General features: G+C 38.5%; 1 protein-coding gene across 2 annotated transcripts in view; it reads left to right on the forward strand.

The window, feature by feature from the left end:
• The window catches only part of ZFPM2 (zinc finger protein, FOG family member 2), a 435,525-nt gene that overhangs the window by 214,470 nt on the left and 201,845 nt on the right, over positions 1 to 19,210 (forward strand). For both annotated transcript variants that reach the window (XM_079796389.1, XM_079796390.1), the window contains one exon: positions 710 to 828. In XM_079796389.1, the coding sequence (XP_079652515.1) occupies positions 710 to 828 (119 nt within the window). The remainder of the gene's footprint in view (positions 1 to 709; positions 829 to 19,210) is intronic.

Raw genomic sequence — 19,210 nt, forward strand, 5'->3', positions numbered from 1 at the left:
TTCCATCCCCGGACAAGAGGCAGCCTATCGATATTTCTCTCTCACATCCACGTTTTTCTTTCTCTCTCCCTTCCTCTCTCTCTAAAAGCAATAAAAACATATTTTTGGATGAAAATTTTTTAAAAATGACTTTGACCAAACCTTTTTTATTTGGGAAAAACATGTATCTCTATTTTTTTATACATGTAGGTGTTTTATTCATCGGAACTAGTAAAATTTTAGGAAACTATCAAGTACTTTAAAAAAACTCCCCTGATTTTGTTCAAGTCTTGAATAACTATAGTAAAGTTACTGCCTAAGATATATATCTTTAGTTGTAATTTCTTACTTATATTGGTGATCACATATAAGAATTTAGACTCTAAGTCATTGTCCTAACGTTTCTTGTCTATCAGTTTCGGCATTGGACCAATGCCTTTTGAGGAAGTATTATTATTTCTGGTTCTTAAGGACTTGGTAAATAGAATTGACTTCAGTAGATGATATGTGTGCAAAAGTGCAGGAAAAAATGGGACTACATTTGAATACAATTATAAGGACAGGTTTTATTTTCCTCCCAGGATAATAAGATCAGTTGTTTTTTTAGACAAGCATAATTAATTCTCTTTATGTGAGTGCTGAGGCTATTGTGCACATAAAGCAAACGCACAGAAAGAGGTGGCTGTTGTTACAGCACACAAGTGAAAATACTTGTTTCCATTCTTTGCAGGCGAGCTGGAGGTCTTTCAGAAAGATGGGGAACGGAAAATTCAGAGTCGGCAGCAACTTCCTGTGGGAACAACGTGGGGCCCATTCGCTGGGAAGATGGACCTGAATAACAACTCCTTGGTATGTGGATGTTCGAACTCAATATTTTGTCATTGCTCAGAAATTATCTGTTTGCTTCCCAGTGAAATCACTAAAAGGAACAGGGATTTTTTTTTTCTCTTATTCATGGACCCAAAACTTGGATATTTTCCAAGTGGTTTGTCTCTGACAGTAATAATACGCAGAATTTAGAAGGAAACAGGTTAATCATTACTAAATGGTTGTTTCGTAAGGTAATTTATAACGTTGTTGCTTTATCTGCTTAGCCAGACTAATACTATTCACATTTAATAATACATACAAATGCTTTTGTTTTTAAGATGACGCGAATTAATTGTCATACATTACAGGTTTACACGAAGAGCAAGAAATAAGCAACCTTGTTATTCCTTGGTAGTATTCTTTGTGCCCATACGAGCAAGGATGAATGATTAGCATTATATTTGTTGTTAAGTTTTTTTGTGTGTTTTTTTTTTTAAGTTCTGAGATCAGAAAGTTTACCTCTTAAGATTATATAGACAACTGATTAATTAGATGTTTTTAAAAGTCATAGAAAGATGGGATGTTTGGTTACATTTAAGCTTCATTTCTTAATTGGGTATATTAGTTTCCTACTGCTGCTATAGCAAATTGCCACAGACTTGGTGGATTAAAACAACACAAATTTATCATCTTGCAGTTCTGAAGATTTGGAGTCTGGAATGAATCTTTCCCTGGGCTGAAAATCAAGGTGTCTGTAGGACTGAATTCCTTTGGGGAGTCTCTAGGGGACAGTCTGTTTTCTTCACTTTCCCAGCTTCTCTGGGCTGCCCACAATCCTTGGCGTATGGCCGCCTTCCGTCTTCAAAGCCCTCAGTCACTGAGAGAGTCTCTCCGGTGTCCACATGTTGACCCTGACTCTCCTGTCTCCCTCTCTTACATTTAAGAATCTTTGTGATTACATTGAGCCCACATGGGTAATCAAGGAGAATCTGTGTGTTTTTTTAAGTTCAGCTATTTAGCAACTTTAATTCCATCTACTTCTGTAATTTTTCTTTGCCATGTTATTTAACATTCACAGGTTCTAGTAATTAGGACCACTCCTATTATGTGATCATTCACAGGATAAAACTTGTGAGGAAAAATGTCTTATATTCTTTAGGAGATCCAGAAATTATATTCTCTCTAAATTCCATTTATGTAGGAAGAGTCTCATGGCTACTAAATGACCCTATCTACTCTGTAGAGATATAAAAACTCCCAGAGGGGTTTTTGACAAATGTGCGGAACTCACCAAGACTGCATTTCTTCTTCAACTTATCACATAAAAGAAACTTCTTGTTCAAGTTATTGCATGAAAGAAACTGACATGCATAGATCTCTACTTATTCCATGCCATGCAGATGAGACAGAGGTTACTTGCTGGTTCAGCTAACAGTAATGATTGGAATAAGTAAAAAATATTTGTATCACCAAACTTTTCATTAACATGTGAGATGCTAGGGGTATGCTTTTTACTTCCTAAACTCATGTATTTTCCATAAAAGGATGAAGCAAGAGATTGTACATGTATTTAAGAAACAAATAAGTTGATAGGAGAGGCTCAACATTTCATAATCGAGGCACTTTAATTCTTGGTGATCCAGTGCACCTATTTCAAAAAAGATTTTGAGATGTGGCCCTCCACACACTGTAGGCCTTGGTTGGTAGAGATGTATTAATAGGCAGTTCTAGTGATTCCTGTGAGAGAGCAATATTAACTTACTGATTTCTCAAGCAAAGTCAAAAAGAATAAGATTGTCTAAACATCAGAGGTTGAGTTAAATGCTATTCTAAACCCATTTATCTGGGGGTTTCCGTTGGTTGTCTAGCACTGTTGATAATGTTTTAGGCAAGATGTTTATCTTATTCATCACTACATATCAGATGCCAACACAGCCTTTAATCATTTCTCGGATAGTTCTTCAAAAGTGTAATGCCACTGAAGTGGCACCGATTGCTGATGCAAGAAATGAACATTTTCCCCTTTTAATATCTATAGAAAAAATGCACATTGTATTACTCTTTATGTCGTTGTCTACATATATGTAGAGTGGTGCTTTTATTCATTTTTAGCATATGCTAAATTGGGATGTGTGGAAAATCTATCTGTGAAAGTTTGTCAGTGACGTAATTTCCTGAATATTTTTTTTTGACAGATGATATCATTTTGGCTTTTGTTTTCCTACTCCTGTACCACTCTAAATCTATTTTATGCCATGCTTTATATTTTTCAAAGGATTTGATTTTTAGATAGAAAGTTTTCAGAATTTTTGATACTCTTTGGAGTGTATGAATACTCTTTAGGGTATCAAAAACCAGTAGTGGGTAATAGTTCTTTATAAAAAACAATCTTAATACCCTTCTTTTCTTCCTTTGTCTTAAATATCTAACACGTTATTTTCTTAAACGATTTCTCTATTGAAAAATTTAGTTACATTGCTTAATTATACTTTAAAACTATTTTTCTTTTGCAATAACATTTTTTCCAGAATTCACATATAGTTTATGTCATGAAATTCTACCAGTACTACTGTTTGTGCTACTCTTAGTTCTGTAGAACAGATGGTTAGCATATACCACACACGTATTCTTCTCTAGACACTGTATGGAGAATTGGAAATGGATTAGCTCATGTAATCTTCAAAACAAACCTGTAAATTTGGCTTTTTTATTGCATTTTAAAGATAATAAAATAAAAACCTAGGCCTTTTATTTCCAGAATCTGCAGTTTTAAAACCATGCCACACTACCTCCTCAAAAGCATTTGCAACATGATTTTAGCATGATAAAATTATTGGCCATTTTTTAGAGAAATTCTTAATTGATAAAAAATCTCGGGGAGAAAATATCACTAATTACATCACTAATTAGAGGTATGTTGTTGTTTTTTAACTTCGGGCAAAATATTTTTTTTCTGATTCCTCACAGTCTATTTGAGCAGTTATGAGTTAATTCAGAGGCACCTGCAATTTTCATTCTCTTTATAATGTGGACAGCACTTTAATATGCATTTTATATGGTGAAGATAAATTTTCCTTATTATAAAATATCTAGCCTGCTAACTCTTCCTTACCCAACCTTGCATCAGTTTGGATTTAGCACATTCTTTTAAATTGTTTATTCGCCAGCCAATGTAATATTACTCTGGTCTGACTCATGGTGTTGGCTCAGGAGATTCAGCACACTAATTAATCCAACACTGTAATTAATTGAGTCACCGTGCCAGATGTCAAATCCTTTTTATATCTTTCAAGTCCCCATCTTGAAGCGCATTAGCAATATGCCACCTTCTGCAGGACGCCTTTGCATCATACCAGGCATTTGGATATATACAGAACATTTCAAGAAATATATGCTATATGGAAACACCGAACAAACTGATTTGACAAGAAGTTATTCTTGGAAGCCAATAATACACTGAACATAAAAATAAATAATCTTTTGCTCACACCACATGATCTTGTTAGATACTTAATGCTTCCATGGTTTAATAATAAATAGCAGCATATAGTTAACACTTTCATTGGGCCAGATATGAGTAAACGTGCTTGTATATCTCGTTTACATCTCATTTAATTCTTGCACAAGCACAGAACACAATAGTGTTTATCTCCTGTGTTGCAGTGAGGGAAACTGCTGCTTTGGGAAATTAAATAACTAGCCCAAGGTCAACCTAGTGCGACTCCAGAACCCATGTTGCAATCAAATACTGTCTTAGAAATTTTATATGTCATACAGGGATAATAATACTACCTCGCTGACCGGGGTTTTTGTGAAGGCGAAATGAGGTGGCATATGTGAGTTATCAATAAATAATAACTACTCTTATTGCTCAGTCACCCTACAAACTGTGCCCGTTATAATCTATCAAGTTTAAAACTGAAAAGACACTCCAAATTAAACAAGTCAAATTGCAGACCTTTGTTGTTCGGTGATTTTACATGCCTAAATGTGATTATTTCCAAGGACTGTATTCGTCAGGATTCTGCAGAGAAACAGAACAGATAGGAAAATAGGAAAGCAGGATGTGTGTGTGTGTGTGTGTGTGTGTGTGTGTGTGTGTGTACAGAGAGAGAGAGAGGAAAAGATAGAAAGACTGAGAAACAGAGAGATGGTATAATAGTACAGGGAACTGGCTCACTTGATCACGGAAGCTGGCCAGTCGAAAATCGATACTGTGGTACAGTGTGGGCCAGCAGGCTGGAGACCCAGGAAAATCAGTGTTGCAGACGAAGCTTGTTGCCTGGAGAGGCCAGTGTTTCTGTTCTATTTAGACTGTGAACTGATTGGATGAGGCCCATCACATTAAGGAGGACAATCTGCTTTACCCAAAGTTCACTGATCCAAATGTTAATCTCATCCAAAGCACACTTGGAGTTGACACAGAATATTACCTAAGGCAAGTTCCAAAAGTCTTTGATACATGGTAAGTTTCTGTTTTTCCATGTATAGTCGTACACCCCTGAATGAATGGTTAGCCAATGAGTGAGCCTAGCTTTCCTTCCAACATCCTACCTCTGTGCCAAGGATAAACTTATATTAAGTGCTATAATAGTGATGCAAACTTCATGTTTCTGAAAGTTTTTCAGTTTTATTCATTGAAAATATCAGAGGATTACTGATGAATATTGTTTAATCATTTTAATTTGTGATCAGTTTATGTTTTGAAGTTGTTTTAGAATTTTTACATTCATAGGTTATGCCTGTGAAGTTTTCCCATTTTCTCCTGAGTACAAGTATATTTGTAATATGCTAAATCTCTGCTATGCTAGCACATGGTAAGTGCTTAATAAGTAACAGAAAACAGTGAATTTATTGGGGATATTAGGTGTCTGAAATTTAAGTGACATTTGCCTTATCTTGCTTTTGAATGTAGCTGCTTCCAATAGCTAACTAGTCTTATTCTGGAACATACACAACTGCTGGAACATACACAATTAATTAAATAGAGAATAAGTTGCAAGTCCCAGTTTACTTACTACATAATAAACTCATCACAACCAGTTATATTCAACAAATGAAATTTTATAGAGAAATCTCATTTGGGTTGATGCTGTTCAATCAGAATAGAACGTTGTTTTATTTTCCCAGGGGGAATTTGTTGACACTGGCTTCTACAAATAGGAAATACACATAGAAAGGGTAAAATAGATAACATTTTATTGACTTGATAATGAAATAATGCATGCATTAAATTGCACCTTCAAATTTGAAGATAGTGTCATCATAGACATGTGGTTGAGAAAAGAATTAAAGGTTCCTGATCCACATCATAGGAAAATATTAAAATCATTAGGTGTCTCCAATTTCTCTTTTTCCAGTTCTAACTCCTCTGGTACCAATCTCTGATTCACTCATTGCCAGAGTCTTTAAGCTTCATGTTGTGCACACCCCGTAGCAAATACATCCCCACCCATATGTCTCCAGCATTCACCAGTAGTCACCTGTCAAAGGCTGCTTCGTGGAAACATCTGTGACTTTCTATTTGAGGACTTTTCTCCAGCCTCAGGAGGAAACTCATGGCAAGCCAGGAAAGCTGGAAGTGTTGGAAAATGGATGTTTCCAGAAGTTGTCCTCAACCAGTGATAGATAGAAGTTGGTGGATAATTAGCCATCCTTTTTTTAGCCTCTCCATTAGGATATGAGAAGTGTTCTTGAGCTCCAGTTAGCTTTTAACACATTCTTTATGGGCTTCTTTCTCTCTCCCGCCTCTTCTCCACACCTCTACTGAGACCTCCTCCCCAGTCAACTACTTGTACTTGAATTAGTCTCAGGTTAAGCTTCTTGGGAAGCTGTAACAAGACAGCCTCTAAGGTATAATAATAAAGTACATTTGAAAGTAACATCCAAATGATTGCTGAGATGCTAGAAGACATCGATTTTTTAATAAAATCTTTATTTAATTCTGGACCTCTGCCTCCGGCACATAATAAGTATTCAATAAATGCTCTATAAAATAAAATTCCAATCTAGTTGAATTTCTTTACCAAGAGTGTTCTGACTGATCCATTTCCTTTCATCTTCAGAATCTCAATGATAGCATTTATAATTTTGTTGAAATATGACTTTTTATTGGGTCTGATATTTCTTTTCATTGATATTGACATTGTAAATTAAATTCTCCTTCCTAATATTCATTTTAATCTGGGCCCAGGACTACTATACTTTCCACATCTCATATCTTGCTGGATCTTGGCTCTTTTTAAAAATATATATATTTTTATTGATTTTTTTACAGAGAGTTAGAAACATCGATGAGAGAAAAACATCGATCAGCTGCCTCCTGCACACCTCCTAATTGTGATGTGCCCGCAACCAAGGTACATGCCCTTGACCGGAATCGAACCCAGGACCTTTCAGTCTGCAGGCCGACGCTCTATCCACTGAGGCAAACCAGTTAGGGCTGTGTCTTGGCTCTTTTGAATTTAACTGTACTTATTTCCCAAACTCTCTGATCTGTCTTCTCCCTCTGTTCCCAGTGCCTTGGGGAGCTTATCCAATTGCAAAGCTTCAGCTACTAATTTACAAATGACATTTAAATTATATATATATATATATATATATATATATATATATATATATATATATATATATATATATATATGGCTTTTTACCCTTTCCCTAATTTGCAGTCCTGTCTCTGCAAGCCCTTCCCACCGACTTCCCCCAAATAAACAAGGAGAGTCTCTGACTGTTTCCACGGATACTCTCGTCTCTCTTCTCCCTGACTTCCAACTTTTTAGTCACCTTTGATTCTAAACCTCTGCATCTCCTTTCCGGCCTCAGCAGGAAGTTCATTCCATAAGTTATTCAATGTTTTTTTTTCTTCATTTCTACCTCTCCTTCTCTCACATCTTAAATGTCCTCTTCTTTATTGCCTCTAACTACTACTCTTTTTTTTCCCCCCTCTACTCAGACTCGAACATCTTCCAAGAGTCTTCCTTTTACTTCCAGAAACCAACTGCCATAACGCCTGCTCTCTTCATGGCTGTTCGCGTCTTTCTGTTCCTACTGCCATTGCTTTAGTTGAAACCACTATCGTGCCCTCCTTGGTTATCACAATGTTGTTCTAACTATTCTTTCTGCCTTCCTTCTTTTCTCATTTTTCTTTACCCAAATCAAAACTAGTTCCTTTTGTTCTTAAAATTAACCTAAAGGGCACAGAGAACCCAAACTCCTTGTCATATCCTAGAAGGGCCGTCATGATACTTCCTCAGCTCTTACCCCTTTCCGACTTTTAGTGTAGACTTCCTCAACCTCAGCTTCCTGTAGTGCTCTGAGTATACTCTTTTCTCACATCTCTGTGCACGGGGCGTATTATTTCATCGTCCTGGAAAACCCTCTGCTCCCTTTCCTGCCACTCTTCATCACGCTAGCTCTGACTCTTAAAGACTCAGCTCAAGGTCACCCCGGAGTGGACCTTCTCTGAAACCTTCAGTTTGGAATAGATATCTGTTCCTCAAGTATTTCCATGACTCGCTAGGTTTACTAGGATAAGAGCAATTACCACATAATTGTGTCTGTTTACATATTTCTCTCCTCTATAGACTGTATGCTAATTGTCTTTCCTATCTAAAATAATGTATGGCTTATAGCAAGGACTCAATAAATAACCATTAAAGAATGAGTAAGATATTAGATCTCAAACGTTCTTATACATGAAACTCATACAATGTTATATGTCAGTTATATCTTAATAGAAAAAGGATGAACAAATGAATACTTTCCGTGAACTTCTCTCCAATATTAGCGAATGATGCACCCCTCTCATTTTTCAAGATCCCTGTATTCTCCCTGAGTCTTTACATCCATTTTTTTCTGTTTCCTCTGAGATCTTCCTTCATTTGCCCAACATGGCAGTACAATTACCACAGTCAGTGCCATCTTGTATCTGTGTTATATACTGATGTTTTTTTTTTCTTAATCTGATTTGAGTGTAAAATTAAGTATGGCAGGGTTAACTGTATCTGTTTCTTTAGTTTTTACCCAATAAGGAGATATGCCTATGATGGTTTCTTGATAAATATGGACTAATTTCAGTGTGAGATTTGCAACTCTCGGAGACCTTTCGTGAGGACAAGGTATTGAGCCCTTTGAGGCAATTATGATTTGTTTACCACGGAATTGGTTTTAGATCCCTCAGTATGACATGGGTGGAGGCCAAGAAGGTGTTCTGCTCTACCATGCTTCCTGTGAAGCCTCATCCAGCATCGCACTTTCCAGTGACAAACCATCTGGGAAATTCCATCTGTCTCTGCTTGGAAACTGAGGTGGCAGTCGCCCACTGTGAGCAATTTTCTATTAACTTCTTGGATAAGATCAGTCAGATTTATACTGAATTGATGGGAACCGTAAGAGCAGGGTTGTTCCAAGAGAAGACAAATGTACTGATTCCTCTAATTGGGCTTAAGCCAGTTTCACTCACAGATGCCCTTAGGTTCTAGTAGTGCAAGGACTTATAACCTTTTTAATTGTACCCTGTTCCTCTTGGGAGAGGTTGGTGAAATTCATTATTGATGGAGGTTGTAGATTTGTCCCTTAGGGAGGCCAAGATCCTGGCTTCTCTTACACTCTATCTGCTATGTGGAGAATTAATGGAAACTGAGTGGACGGGGAAGCTGCTCAAAGAAGACATGAGGCAAGACATGAGGCATTTAATGCAGCAGAGCCTTGGAAAATGATGTGTTGGTCTGGTTTCTAGAATTAGAGTAGGGTTTTTTGTTGTTTTGGTTTTGGTTTATGGAGGGGGTTAGGACTTGGGGAGAGCAGAGAAGTTGACATGAAGATGTAGGTAACTAAAGGCACCCTATAGATTGTGAGTCAGAAAAGAGGAAACCAAACACCAAAGAATTATTTCATAATTCAAACCTGTAGAAGCAAACCAGAGAGGCCAATTGCATACTGATCAAAAGGGACTGATTGTATTACAATTTAGATATAGTTATAACATTGGCAGAGTATCCTATATAATAAAGATGTAATATGCAAATGGTCGTTACTCCGTGAAGCGGAATGACCGACCACGTAACAACCGGATCATGGATCAGTAGGAGGGTGGGGCAGCGAGCTACAAGTGGGCGGTGGAGAGCTACAGGAGGGGGCAGGGCAGCAAGCTATAAGGGGGAAAGGGGGGAGCTACAGGAGGGCAGGGCAGTGGGCGGAGAGCTACTGGAGGGCGGCAGTGAGCTACTGCCAAGCTGCTGGTGCATGGATTTGTGCGCAGGGCTACTAGTCTATATATAAAAGCCTAAGCAACCAAACAACTGAACAACCAACCAACCAGTCAGCTGGTCACTATGACGTGCACTGACCACCAGGGGGCAGACGCTCAAAGCAGGAGCTGCCCCCCGGTGGTCAGTGTGCTCCCACAGTGGGAGCACTGCTCAGCTGACCAATGGGCACCAGACACAGGGCTCACAGCTGGCCACCACAGCCCGGAGACCGCAGCAGAGCTGCAACAAGCCTTCTGTGTGGCGAGTGGCAGTGGCAGGCGTGGGGGGTGTGTGTGTGGAATGAGCAGGAGAGGCAGGTGGCGTTAGACTGCTGGTTTCCGCCCTATACAGAGGGACCCCACCAGTACATGAATTCGTGCACTGGGCTTCTAGTGCAATTATATTTTAATATGGGACAATAATGCTGATATAGAAACAGAAATTGTGCCTTTCCTGAGAAGTTGGACCTGCCTCCAAATCCACCTTGTGAGTAGCTAGTCTATCTGCTAACCTCAGTCTCCCTTTGAATTACTTTTCCTTCTGATGGTAAAGTCTTCCCAGGTTCTTTCTGTTTGGACTTAGATTTGAAAGCGAGGGCCACAACCACACAATTGTTTAACCGCCTACAGGCAGTTTTATTTACAGGCCTAACTGACTTTCCTGTGCCTGAAATTTAAACATTTTAGCCTTTGGATTATGACATGTGGCTAAACCTACTTACCTAAACTCAGGCCAAGTTTGAATAAACAAAGAGCGTCTTTTCCTTTAAGATTCTTCATTGTTGTCTTTTCCTAGAACTCCAAGGAGAACTTTTATTGAAGATGATCTTTTCATGGAGGTATTTAACTAACTCCATGTCATGCTGTCCATTGAATCAGTGTCTGGAAGAAGAGTCGTTCACAATATGGTCAAAGTTGCTCTACCGAGAAAAGTGTATGAATAAAGTTGAAGAGACTAATAAATAGCATTGCCTTTTGACAGAGTAGAGACATGAAAGACAAAGTCTAGTTGTTGGTATATAGCTCCATATACTCTTGGTAGGACTGTTCCTGTTTGCAGATCTTTTTTCATACTTTGGGGTCCCTGGGGGCGAGGAGATAGACTCTGCTCCCTAAGGGGAGTTCTGTCAGATTCTTGGGCCGTGAGGAAGTGTTTTGCAAAATATAATTCTATTGTTTTTAATCACGCAAATTATAGACTAGAAAGCCCCAAAAAATATTTTTGACTAGAGAAGTGAAAATGAGAAAGCGCTGTGAGGAGCAGTTGTTTGAAAAGTTGACCAAAACTTTCTTCTGTTATTTGCTGATAAGTCTGGCATGCCTTTGAAAGTCTTTCTCCTCGACGTTTTGGAAGACTTAACTGTTCCACGAGTCATTTTAAAATAATTGGTTTGGCACGAGACGCCTACCTGTTATGTTCTTGGTTAGAATAAATATTGTTCTAATGTTATGAGGATTTAGCAGTGATCTCAGCTAGGAATAATAATTAAAACAGTCAGTAACTTGGAGATGATAACTGTTAAAGAATGGATAGAAGTACTGTTTTGTATTCTTTCTGTTGTTCTTAAAAATGAATATTTCTCAGGGATAACTCTTTAAATATATTATAAAATAGTGGACTCTATTTTTAAGCTAAGTAGGTATTCCCAGGACACCTATAGTCAAGTATTATAATGTAACAGTAGCTCTCGGTTGGAATTGATGGTGTTTACTATCATACACGGTTTCCCTGGTAAAGGCGAGGTTGTGAGTCTGACCCTGTCCTGGCCACTTCTACAGGGTTCTATGTGGATGCTATGTTCCAGAGGCAAGAATTCTTGCATATGATTCTAATAAGAGGAAAATACAGTAATGTTTCTTAAATGCTTTTGGAAACTTATGAAATTATTTGAGAACTTCTCTTTGGAAGATCAACATCTCTTTTCCTTGTTAATTTAAGTATTGAATTTAAAGTTATTTTTATTACTTATTTATTCTTACCTCACTTTTCTCATAAAATCCTTGGGCCTAGCTTGACAAAACTGTGGCTTCTTTTTTTTATATATATATTTTATTGATATTTTACAGAGAAGAAGGGAGAGGAATAGAGAGTTAGAAACATCGATGAGAGAGAAACATCGATCAGCTGCCTCCTGCACACCTCCTACTGGGGATGTGCCCGCAACCAAGGTACATGCTCTTGACCGGAATCGAACCTGGGACCCTTCAGTCCGCAGGCCGACGCTCTATCCATTGAGCCAAACCGGTTTCGGCAAAAACTGTGGCTTCTTGATTCTAATAATATGTATGTCTTTAGTGCCATTTTATATGTTTTATATCTCTTTCTATTTTAAAGGTCAGGAAACCAGAGCCAAGCATAGGTTTAGGTGTGTAAGCCTGTGGTTTTTCTCATGTTTTTTTTTTATTCTTGGTTTCTAAGGTCAGAAATATAAACAGAGCTTATCGAGGTGTCTCGGGTGTAGTGTCTCTCACAAAGCTGCAGTCAAGGTGACAACCAAAGCTTTGGTGTCAACTGAAGGTTCATCTGGGGGAGGATCAGCGTGCAGACTCACTAGCCTGACTTCTAACTCAGTTCCTCACCTCGTGGGCCCCGCCAGAGGGCAGTTCCTGACACGGCAGCTGTCTTCTCTCTGAGCAGCATTGAGAGAGCAAGAGAGGGAGCCCACAATGGGAACCACAGTGTTTGTGTAACCGAATCATGGTAGTGGCCTCCGATCACTTTTTCTGAATTATATTTATTAGAATGGAGGCACTAGGTCCAGCCCACGCCGAAGGGAAGGGCATTACACAAGGCCTTGGAACTGAAGGCTGGGATCGCGGGGGGCCATCTCAGAGGCTGCCTACCACTGGTGGCAACCAGCATAATCTCCTGACCTTCAGAGAAAAAGGACTCTCACATAGTAAGAGCAATGGGAGGTAATCATAGACATTTGAACTTATGATGAAAAGAAAAGCCACGTCACATGTGATTAAGCATAAGTACCAAAATCAAAGACGAACCCATAAAATAAGACATTTGTGAAACTGAGATAGATTTTATCCTTATTTCTGAAAATAAATATGATTTTCTACATGGGGATGACAGTAACTTCCTGATTGACGTATTTGGAACTTAATGGTGAGGATAGAGAAAGATGATGGTTAAAATATACAAAACCTGAGTTGTACTAAGTCTAATGGAAATTAGGAACCAGAAACAGGTTGCTTGCTACACGTTTGTTCCCATTTCAGTGATTTTGAGAAACATGCACTAACACATTATGAAGCTCAGAAACGGGAGCGGAAGTAAGAGAAAGAGCTTGTGATGTGGTGAGCATAGCCCCGGTCTAGTCCCGACTGTGATTATCCAAAGTGGAGGTGCTTCCTTGGGTAATCACACCTGCTCTCAGTTTCCTCTTTATCGAGTGGAGGTCATTACCCTGGCCCTACATCACAGAGTCAGTGTACCATGTTATCAAATTATATGCATTTAGTCACTTTGAAAAATATACAGATTGTTGCCCAAGCCTAGATTACTTTCTATGATGGCTGTGAAAAGAAAGTAGATTGTGCATTCCTTTCATTCCCCAAGCAGGGCATCTGGCCTTTTCCCTTCTGTTCCCTCCCTGAAGATATTTAAAAATCACTTTGGTTGTCATCTTATATATATATATACATCTTCATCCACGTGTGCACACGTGTTTATGCGTGCACAGATACTAGTACTTACTGATGAGCCAGGATCTGTATTCTGAGAACGCACAGCCTAGAGAAGTACAAGGTGTGTACTTATATTTAAGTAAACAATCATCACATAAGCAAAGAAAAAATATATATATTTAGAAAGAGGAAGGAAGGCTAAGTGGTCAAAATGTTTTTTTTTTGAACTACTCAGCTTCTTTGTGTTTTCATTCTATAATGAGTTATTTTTCAGAAAGCATTTCGCCGGCGTGTGATTAGGAATTTCAGAGAACTGGAAAAGTAATTTACCCTGTCTGATTCACTTTTGAGTTAGGTTTGTATTTTAAAATATGAACTCAGTGGGGTTTTTTTCATCATTTACATTATTTATGGCATTTTAGGGCTTAGAACAGAGTGAAGTGCATAAGCAGCCGTAATACGGACCGTGATGCACCGTGAAGTATGAAGCAATGGGACGGAGTTCAGAAGGGCAAAGGCATTGCACATGCCTTAAGTTTGAGCCTCTATTAAGAGGTCAAACAAATACCACTTGTTTCTCATTACCCCACTCGCAATAGATTCCACTACGAAACCGGGATGTGCCATTACCACCTTGAATCTTCAAGCCACAGCTACTTAGGCAGGTGCAGCATACTAGTCCACCTAAGATGCCCAGGGATGTCTGCGTGCGCATCTGAGATAAGCACCAGGGCCCAAGGACATGTCCAGTGAGGGAACGACCGGGAGAAAAAAGAAGTTTCATTCAAGAAGGTCAAAGGTGGGGAAAACCTGTGTCCCTATTCCGAACATTGCCAGCAGCGAACCGAGGCAGTTTTATTCTTGTTGCATGCCTTCGAAACTTGGTCGACCTCCCACCTCTTCCGGGAGGTGACATCTGCAGGCTGTCCCTTTCTCTGCTGATAGTCCAGGAGGAGAGGGGCGAGGGAGGCAGGGGGCGTGAGGATCTCAGACAGTGGTGGGCTCCATGACTTCATTCATCAAGTGCAGGCATTCTGAAAAATGTTTCCCTTTGGTTGCAGCCATCTATTTTTTGGCGTTAATCTGCACCCCGTGGCAGGGTTTTGTGAAGGGAAACAATGAGCAGTTGTATCACCCTCCCCCCCAATTGTTGTCGCCCCTGTCAGAAGGCCGTGAGGATGATGCAGGTCTGGATCAGCCCGATAAGGGAAAGAGGATTCGAATGGCTTTAGAGAGAAGCTGTGGGAGTCGAGTGTGCCGTTTGGACTGGAGGAGCCGTGGAATACAGCAGAGCCCTTAATGGGATCCGAAGGGTTCAGTGCCAAGCCTTCTGTGGCTGCTCGAGGATTTTCTAAGGGAATATTTTGCTGGTGAAATTCTGCGACTGTCAGAGGGGCCGCGGTTCAAGATGCTGTTTTAAGTTATTTGCTCCATAATCTGTGATTAGTCCATCCAGGTCAAAAAGACAAATAAAAAAAAAGGGGGGGGGGGTGGGAGGAAGTAGTGAAGAAACCTCCCTGAGTGTGTGGGGAGGTCACTGTTAATCTGCTGACAGTGAGTCTCCATGTCATTGTCATCACGAGCTCGGTGCAAGTGGCCAATGCATTTTATGTACTGTAGGTTGCTATTTTATGGCTAGATGAAATATGAAACTATCTTTTATAATGCTGATTCCATTTTGGCAGGCCTGTGGGTCCGCATATGGTTCAGTTAAGCTGTTTTGGAGTCCGGCGTACCTTTGTTATTTATTGGGATTTTTGAAAGGGAATAAATGAGCTATTTTTGCTCTGGATTTACAAAATACACATCCAGTGTTTCAGCAATTCATAGAGCTAAGAGAATTCTAGTGAGCTTTTGAAACTGATCCTGCTGGTCCGAGGACAGCTAAAATAAAATCATCCCTACCCACGGAGAAAAAAATTTAAAGGGCAGCTGAAGCTCCAGCAAACTCGAACAGGTCCTTTATAGCACACTGCAGTAATAAAAACGAAGAGCAATTAACGAGTGGGGGCCAGAAAAGTTGGTACGCTGCAACCTGCTGTTATCTGGACGCATTTCTAGACTGGTGAATGTTGCTGGGATTTTCTTTCATTCATTCCACTGTTATTCTGGCGTGTTATAAATAAACGTACAGGCCTAAAGAGTGAAAAACAAAGTGGTTGTCAGAGGATGAAGGATAGGCAGTGACCTCACATGCCATGGAGGGGACTGTGGGCAGTTAGGAAGGCTCGGTGGCCTAGAGGTGACGTGTGCTCCCTCGGTGAGGCCTGGCTGATAGAGGAAGATTAACTCCTCAGCGTTAATCTCCTTGTTTTGTTGAGTTTAACTCAGACTCTTAACTTTGTTTAAAAGAATGTCTGTATGTAAATAGGAGGAGAGATAGACTAGAAGGAAAGTGACATAGTTACCGGTGTCATTGCAGAGCACAGCTGTGGAAGGACAGCTCCGTTTGGATAATAATAGGCATGCTCTGCCTTTGTGAAGGCCCTTCAGATTTTTAATGTGGTCACTTACTCTTATTTGAAGTTCATCATGAAACAACCTGGATAGAATGGGCACAATCTAAACATTTGGCGGTTGATTTCCTAAGGGGCTGGATAAAACATTGGAGGTAAACCCATTTTAATTTGCCAACTAACTAATCCCCCCCAACACACACACACACCAAATTGTGTGCCTTCCAAAAGGTATGTTATTTTTATCTTTCTTACAGTCAACTGAGAGCGTAGTGGGATAATTATTTCTGTTGTTTCATAACTAGTTTAACAGTCTTCTTCTGCTGTTAGCTATTTATAATGGAATGACTAAAATCAATTTCTTTTTCTAATATAAGATACATTGTGCTCTATGTCTTGAAAGAAAACTTGCCTCCATATTTACTAAGCATGTACTGTAAGCCAGGAAACTCTGCTAAGAAGTGAGGGTACAAAGATCTGAATTATCATCAAATAGCATTACTTTGTGTGTGAGTATTTAAATTGAGATCTCTTTGTAGCCTTTATAAATTGTTTTAACCAAACCTAACACACAAATAGACATATTCACACACACACACACACACACACACACATGTATGTACACACACATGTACACACAAAAAACCATACAATACATGGTTGATTTTTAAGCCAATAAATAAGATTTAACATTTTAATTTTATATTACTTATAATTGTAACTTTTTCTAAATAAAACAATCTCATGAAGTAAAAGTACACCTCTACTGTTGAATGAGTTATATGAACTTTGTATTTTTCCTGCCATAGGTTAGACAACACTATAAATGTTGATAATGTTCCTAAAATTATTTCTTTTTCATAATTTCATTATTCTATCTCATGGCAAAATGCACAATTTCAAATCATCATAAGGATATTTTTAATACTCTAGTAGGTAACTTAGAACAAATGTAAAGCATGTACTAGTAGGGATATATATTTACAGGATGAAAAATATGTCTATAATGCTTGACCACCTAGAGCATTATAGGGAGACCCACTTTGGTTATAGGCAAATATGGTAAAAAAGAAAAAAATGTAGGAAATGAAAAAATATTCAAGCAATGAAACTCAAAGTACTCTTTCATATTATTTTGTTTTCTAGATTGAGATGGTGTAATAAGTATTTTATATAAGATTCAAAGACTTCAGTTGAATTAGGGATACTAAGTTTTGTCTTTAATTTTCAGTCTTTATCTCCAGACTTAAGAAATAGAGTCGTTTGGTTATCAGTATGAATTATGATGGTTAATATTTGCTGCAAATCTTACATACCGCTCACATTTTAGGGGACAAAAGGGTACTCAATCTCTTGATTGATAGTATTCTACCTCCTTAGCCACTGAAGAATTTGAAAAGAGAAGTAAGTCATTTTCTTTCAGTTGTTTCGACAACATTCAAAGAAATGGGAGCCTACTACTTTTGTTGCATCTTCTCAATAGTTCGTCATGTGTCTTATGCTAATGCTTATGCTATTATCTCAAAGTTGAAAAGAAATCAGTAGAAACAAGAAAGAATACAATTCATTTTAACTGATCAATTATTACAATCTAACTTTTACTTACCTTATTTTACTGTATTGTTTTAACCTAGTTTCTCCTTAAATACATTGTGATATGAATTGAATGGGATTTTTTTTACCATCAAAGAATACTGACTATTTATAATGTATGTGGCACTTAAAAGTTTCTCAGTAATTTGCTTCTGTTTAGCAGATATGACTCATCTCAAAATCTACATGATCTGTGTTTACCAATTGTGAAATAATAGAGTTTTAAAAATTTAACTAGTAAGCCTAACATGGTAAAAGTATTGGATTCCATCAGCACTTCGCCTAGATATTAATGTTAACACTCTATTGGTAACAGAGAAGTGATTTCATCTTTGGAGTATATGGGAATAAAGCAGATTCCACGGTGTAGTGACTGCTCACTAGAGTTGCTTATGTCCATCAAAAACAATGGAATATACTAGAAAACTGATAAAAGAGAAGCAACTTCATAACTCCATAGGCATTAGTTACATTTTTATAGTTTCTATTGATATTTACAATGCTCTTTATAGTCTTAAAAATCTGCTCTGAAACCAAGATGAAGTTTGTTATTATTCTGCATGCTCTTATTTATGAAATGGTAGGTAAGGTTCAGTAAAATATAATGACTTCTGAAATAGCTGAATAAAACAGTGAGGGTGTTTTGTTTTGTTTTCAGTGACAGTGTAAATAATTAAAGGTGCTATAGGTTTTCAAAAACATGTTTTAACACCTGTATTTCTGTCAAATTTTTGTAATAAACTGCATTATATTTGTGATACAGCCACATTTCTGGATCAGATTCTATCCATTCTTCCACAAAAAGATCACCTTGGTTTTAAGGATTTGGCATCCAATATGGTTGTTCTTATTTTGTCACTGAGATTAGAGTATGGAAAATTGGATTAGAAAGTAAAGCTAGCTAGCCTTAAGCTTTTAAAAAAGAATTTATTTAATTGAGTCAGTCCAGATCTTCAAATTTCTCCAAGTCTTCGCTCCCCCTTGAGTGACACCACCACTGATGGATAAGAATTATTGTCTTTGGTGCCTGGGTCAGGGAGTTGGGAGGTGAGAGCAGTGGGGCTGCATTTTCAGGATGCCACATAGGCACTTTGATCTGAGGCACAGTGTGCCTCAGGGAATAAGTTCAATCTTGATTTCCTTAGTCAGTCATCCACTATCAGGTACTGCTGCCCTGATTAGCAGGCTGAAGAAAAGGAGCATACCGTGGGTGTGTGTTGCCAAGATGAAAAATAGTGATGAGCCTGTTGGCAACAGAGTCAACCCCGGGTTCCGCTATGTGACATTTGCTTTCTCTTTGCACAACTCCCTTAGTGCATGAAGGAACAAAAACAAGTATTTCCACGGATTTTTCTACAAACTGATGATTTTTTTCCTTCGGACAGTAGTTTCCTCTCTTTGTTTCATCCATTGTCGCAAAATGGGAACTGGAAAGAGAATTAGCAGGATGCATCGTGGTAGTTGCTAAGAGAGATTCAAATAT

The sequence above is a fragment of the Cnephaeus nilssonii genome (genome assembly GCF_951640355.1).
Source record: "Cnephaeus nilssonii genome assembly, chromosome: 18".
Classification (NCBI taxonomy): Eukaryota; Metazoa; Chordata; class Mammalia; order Chiroptera; family Vespertilionidae; genus Cnephaeus; species Cnephaeus nilssonii.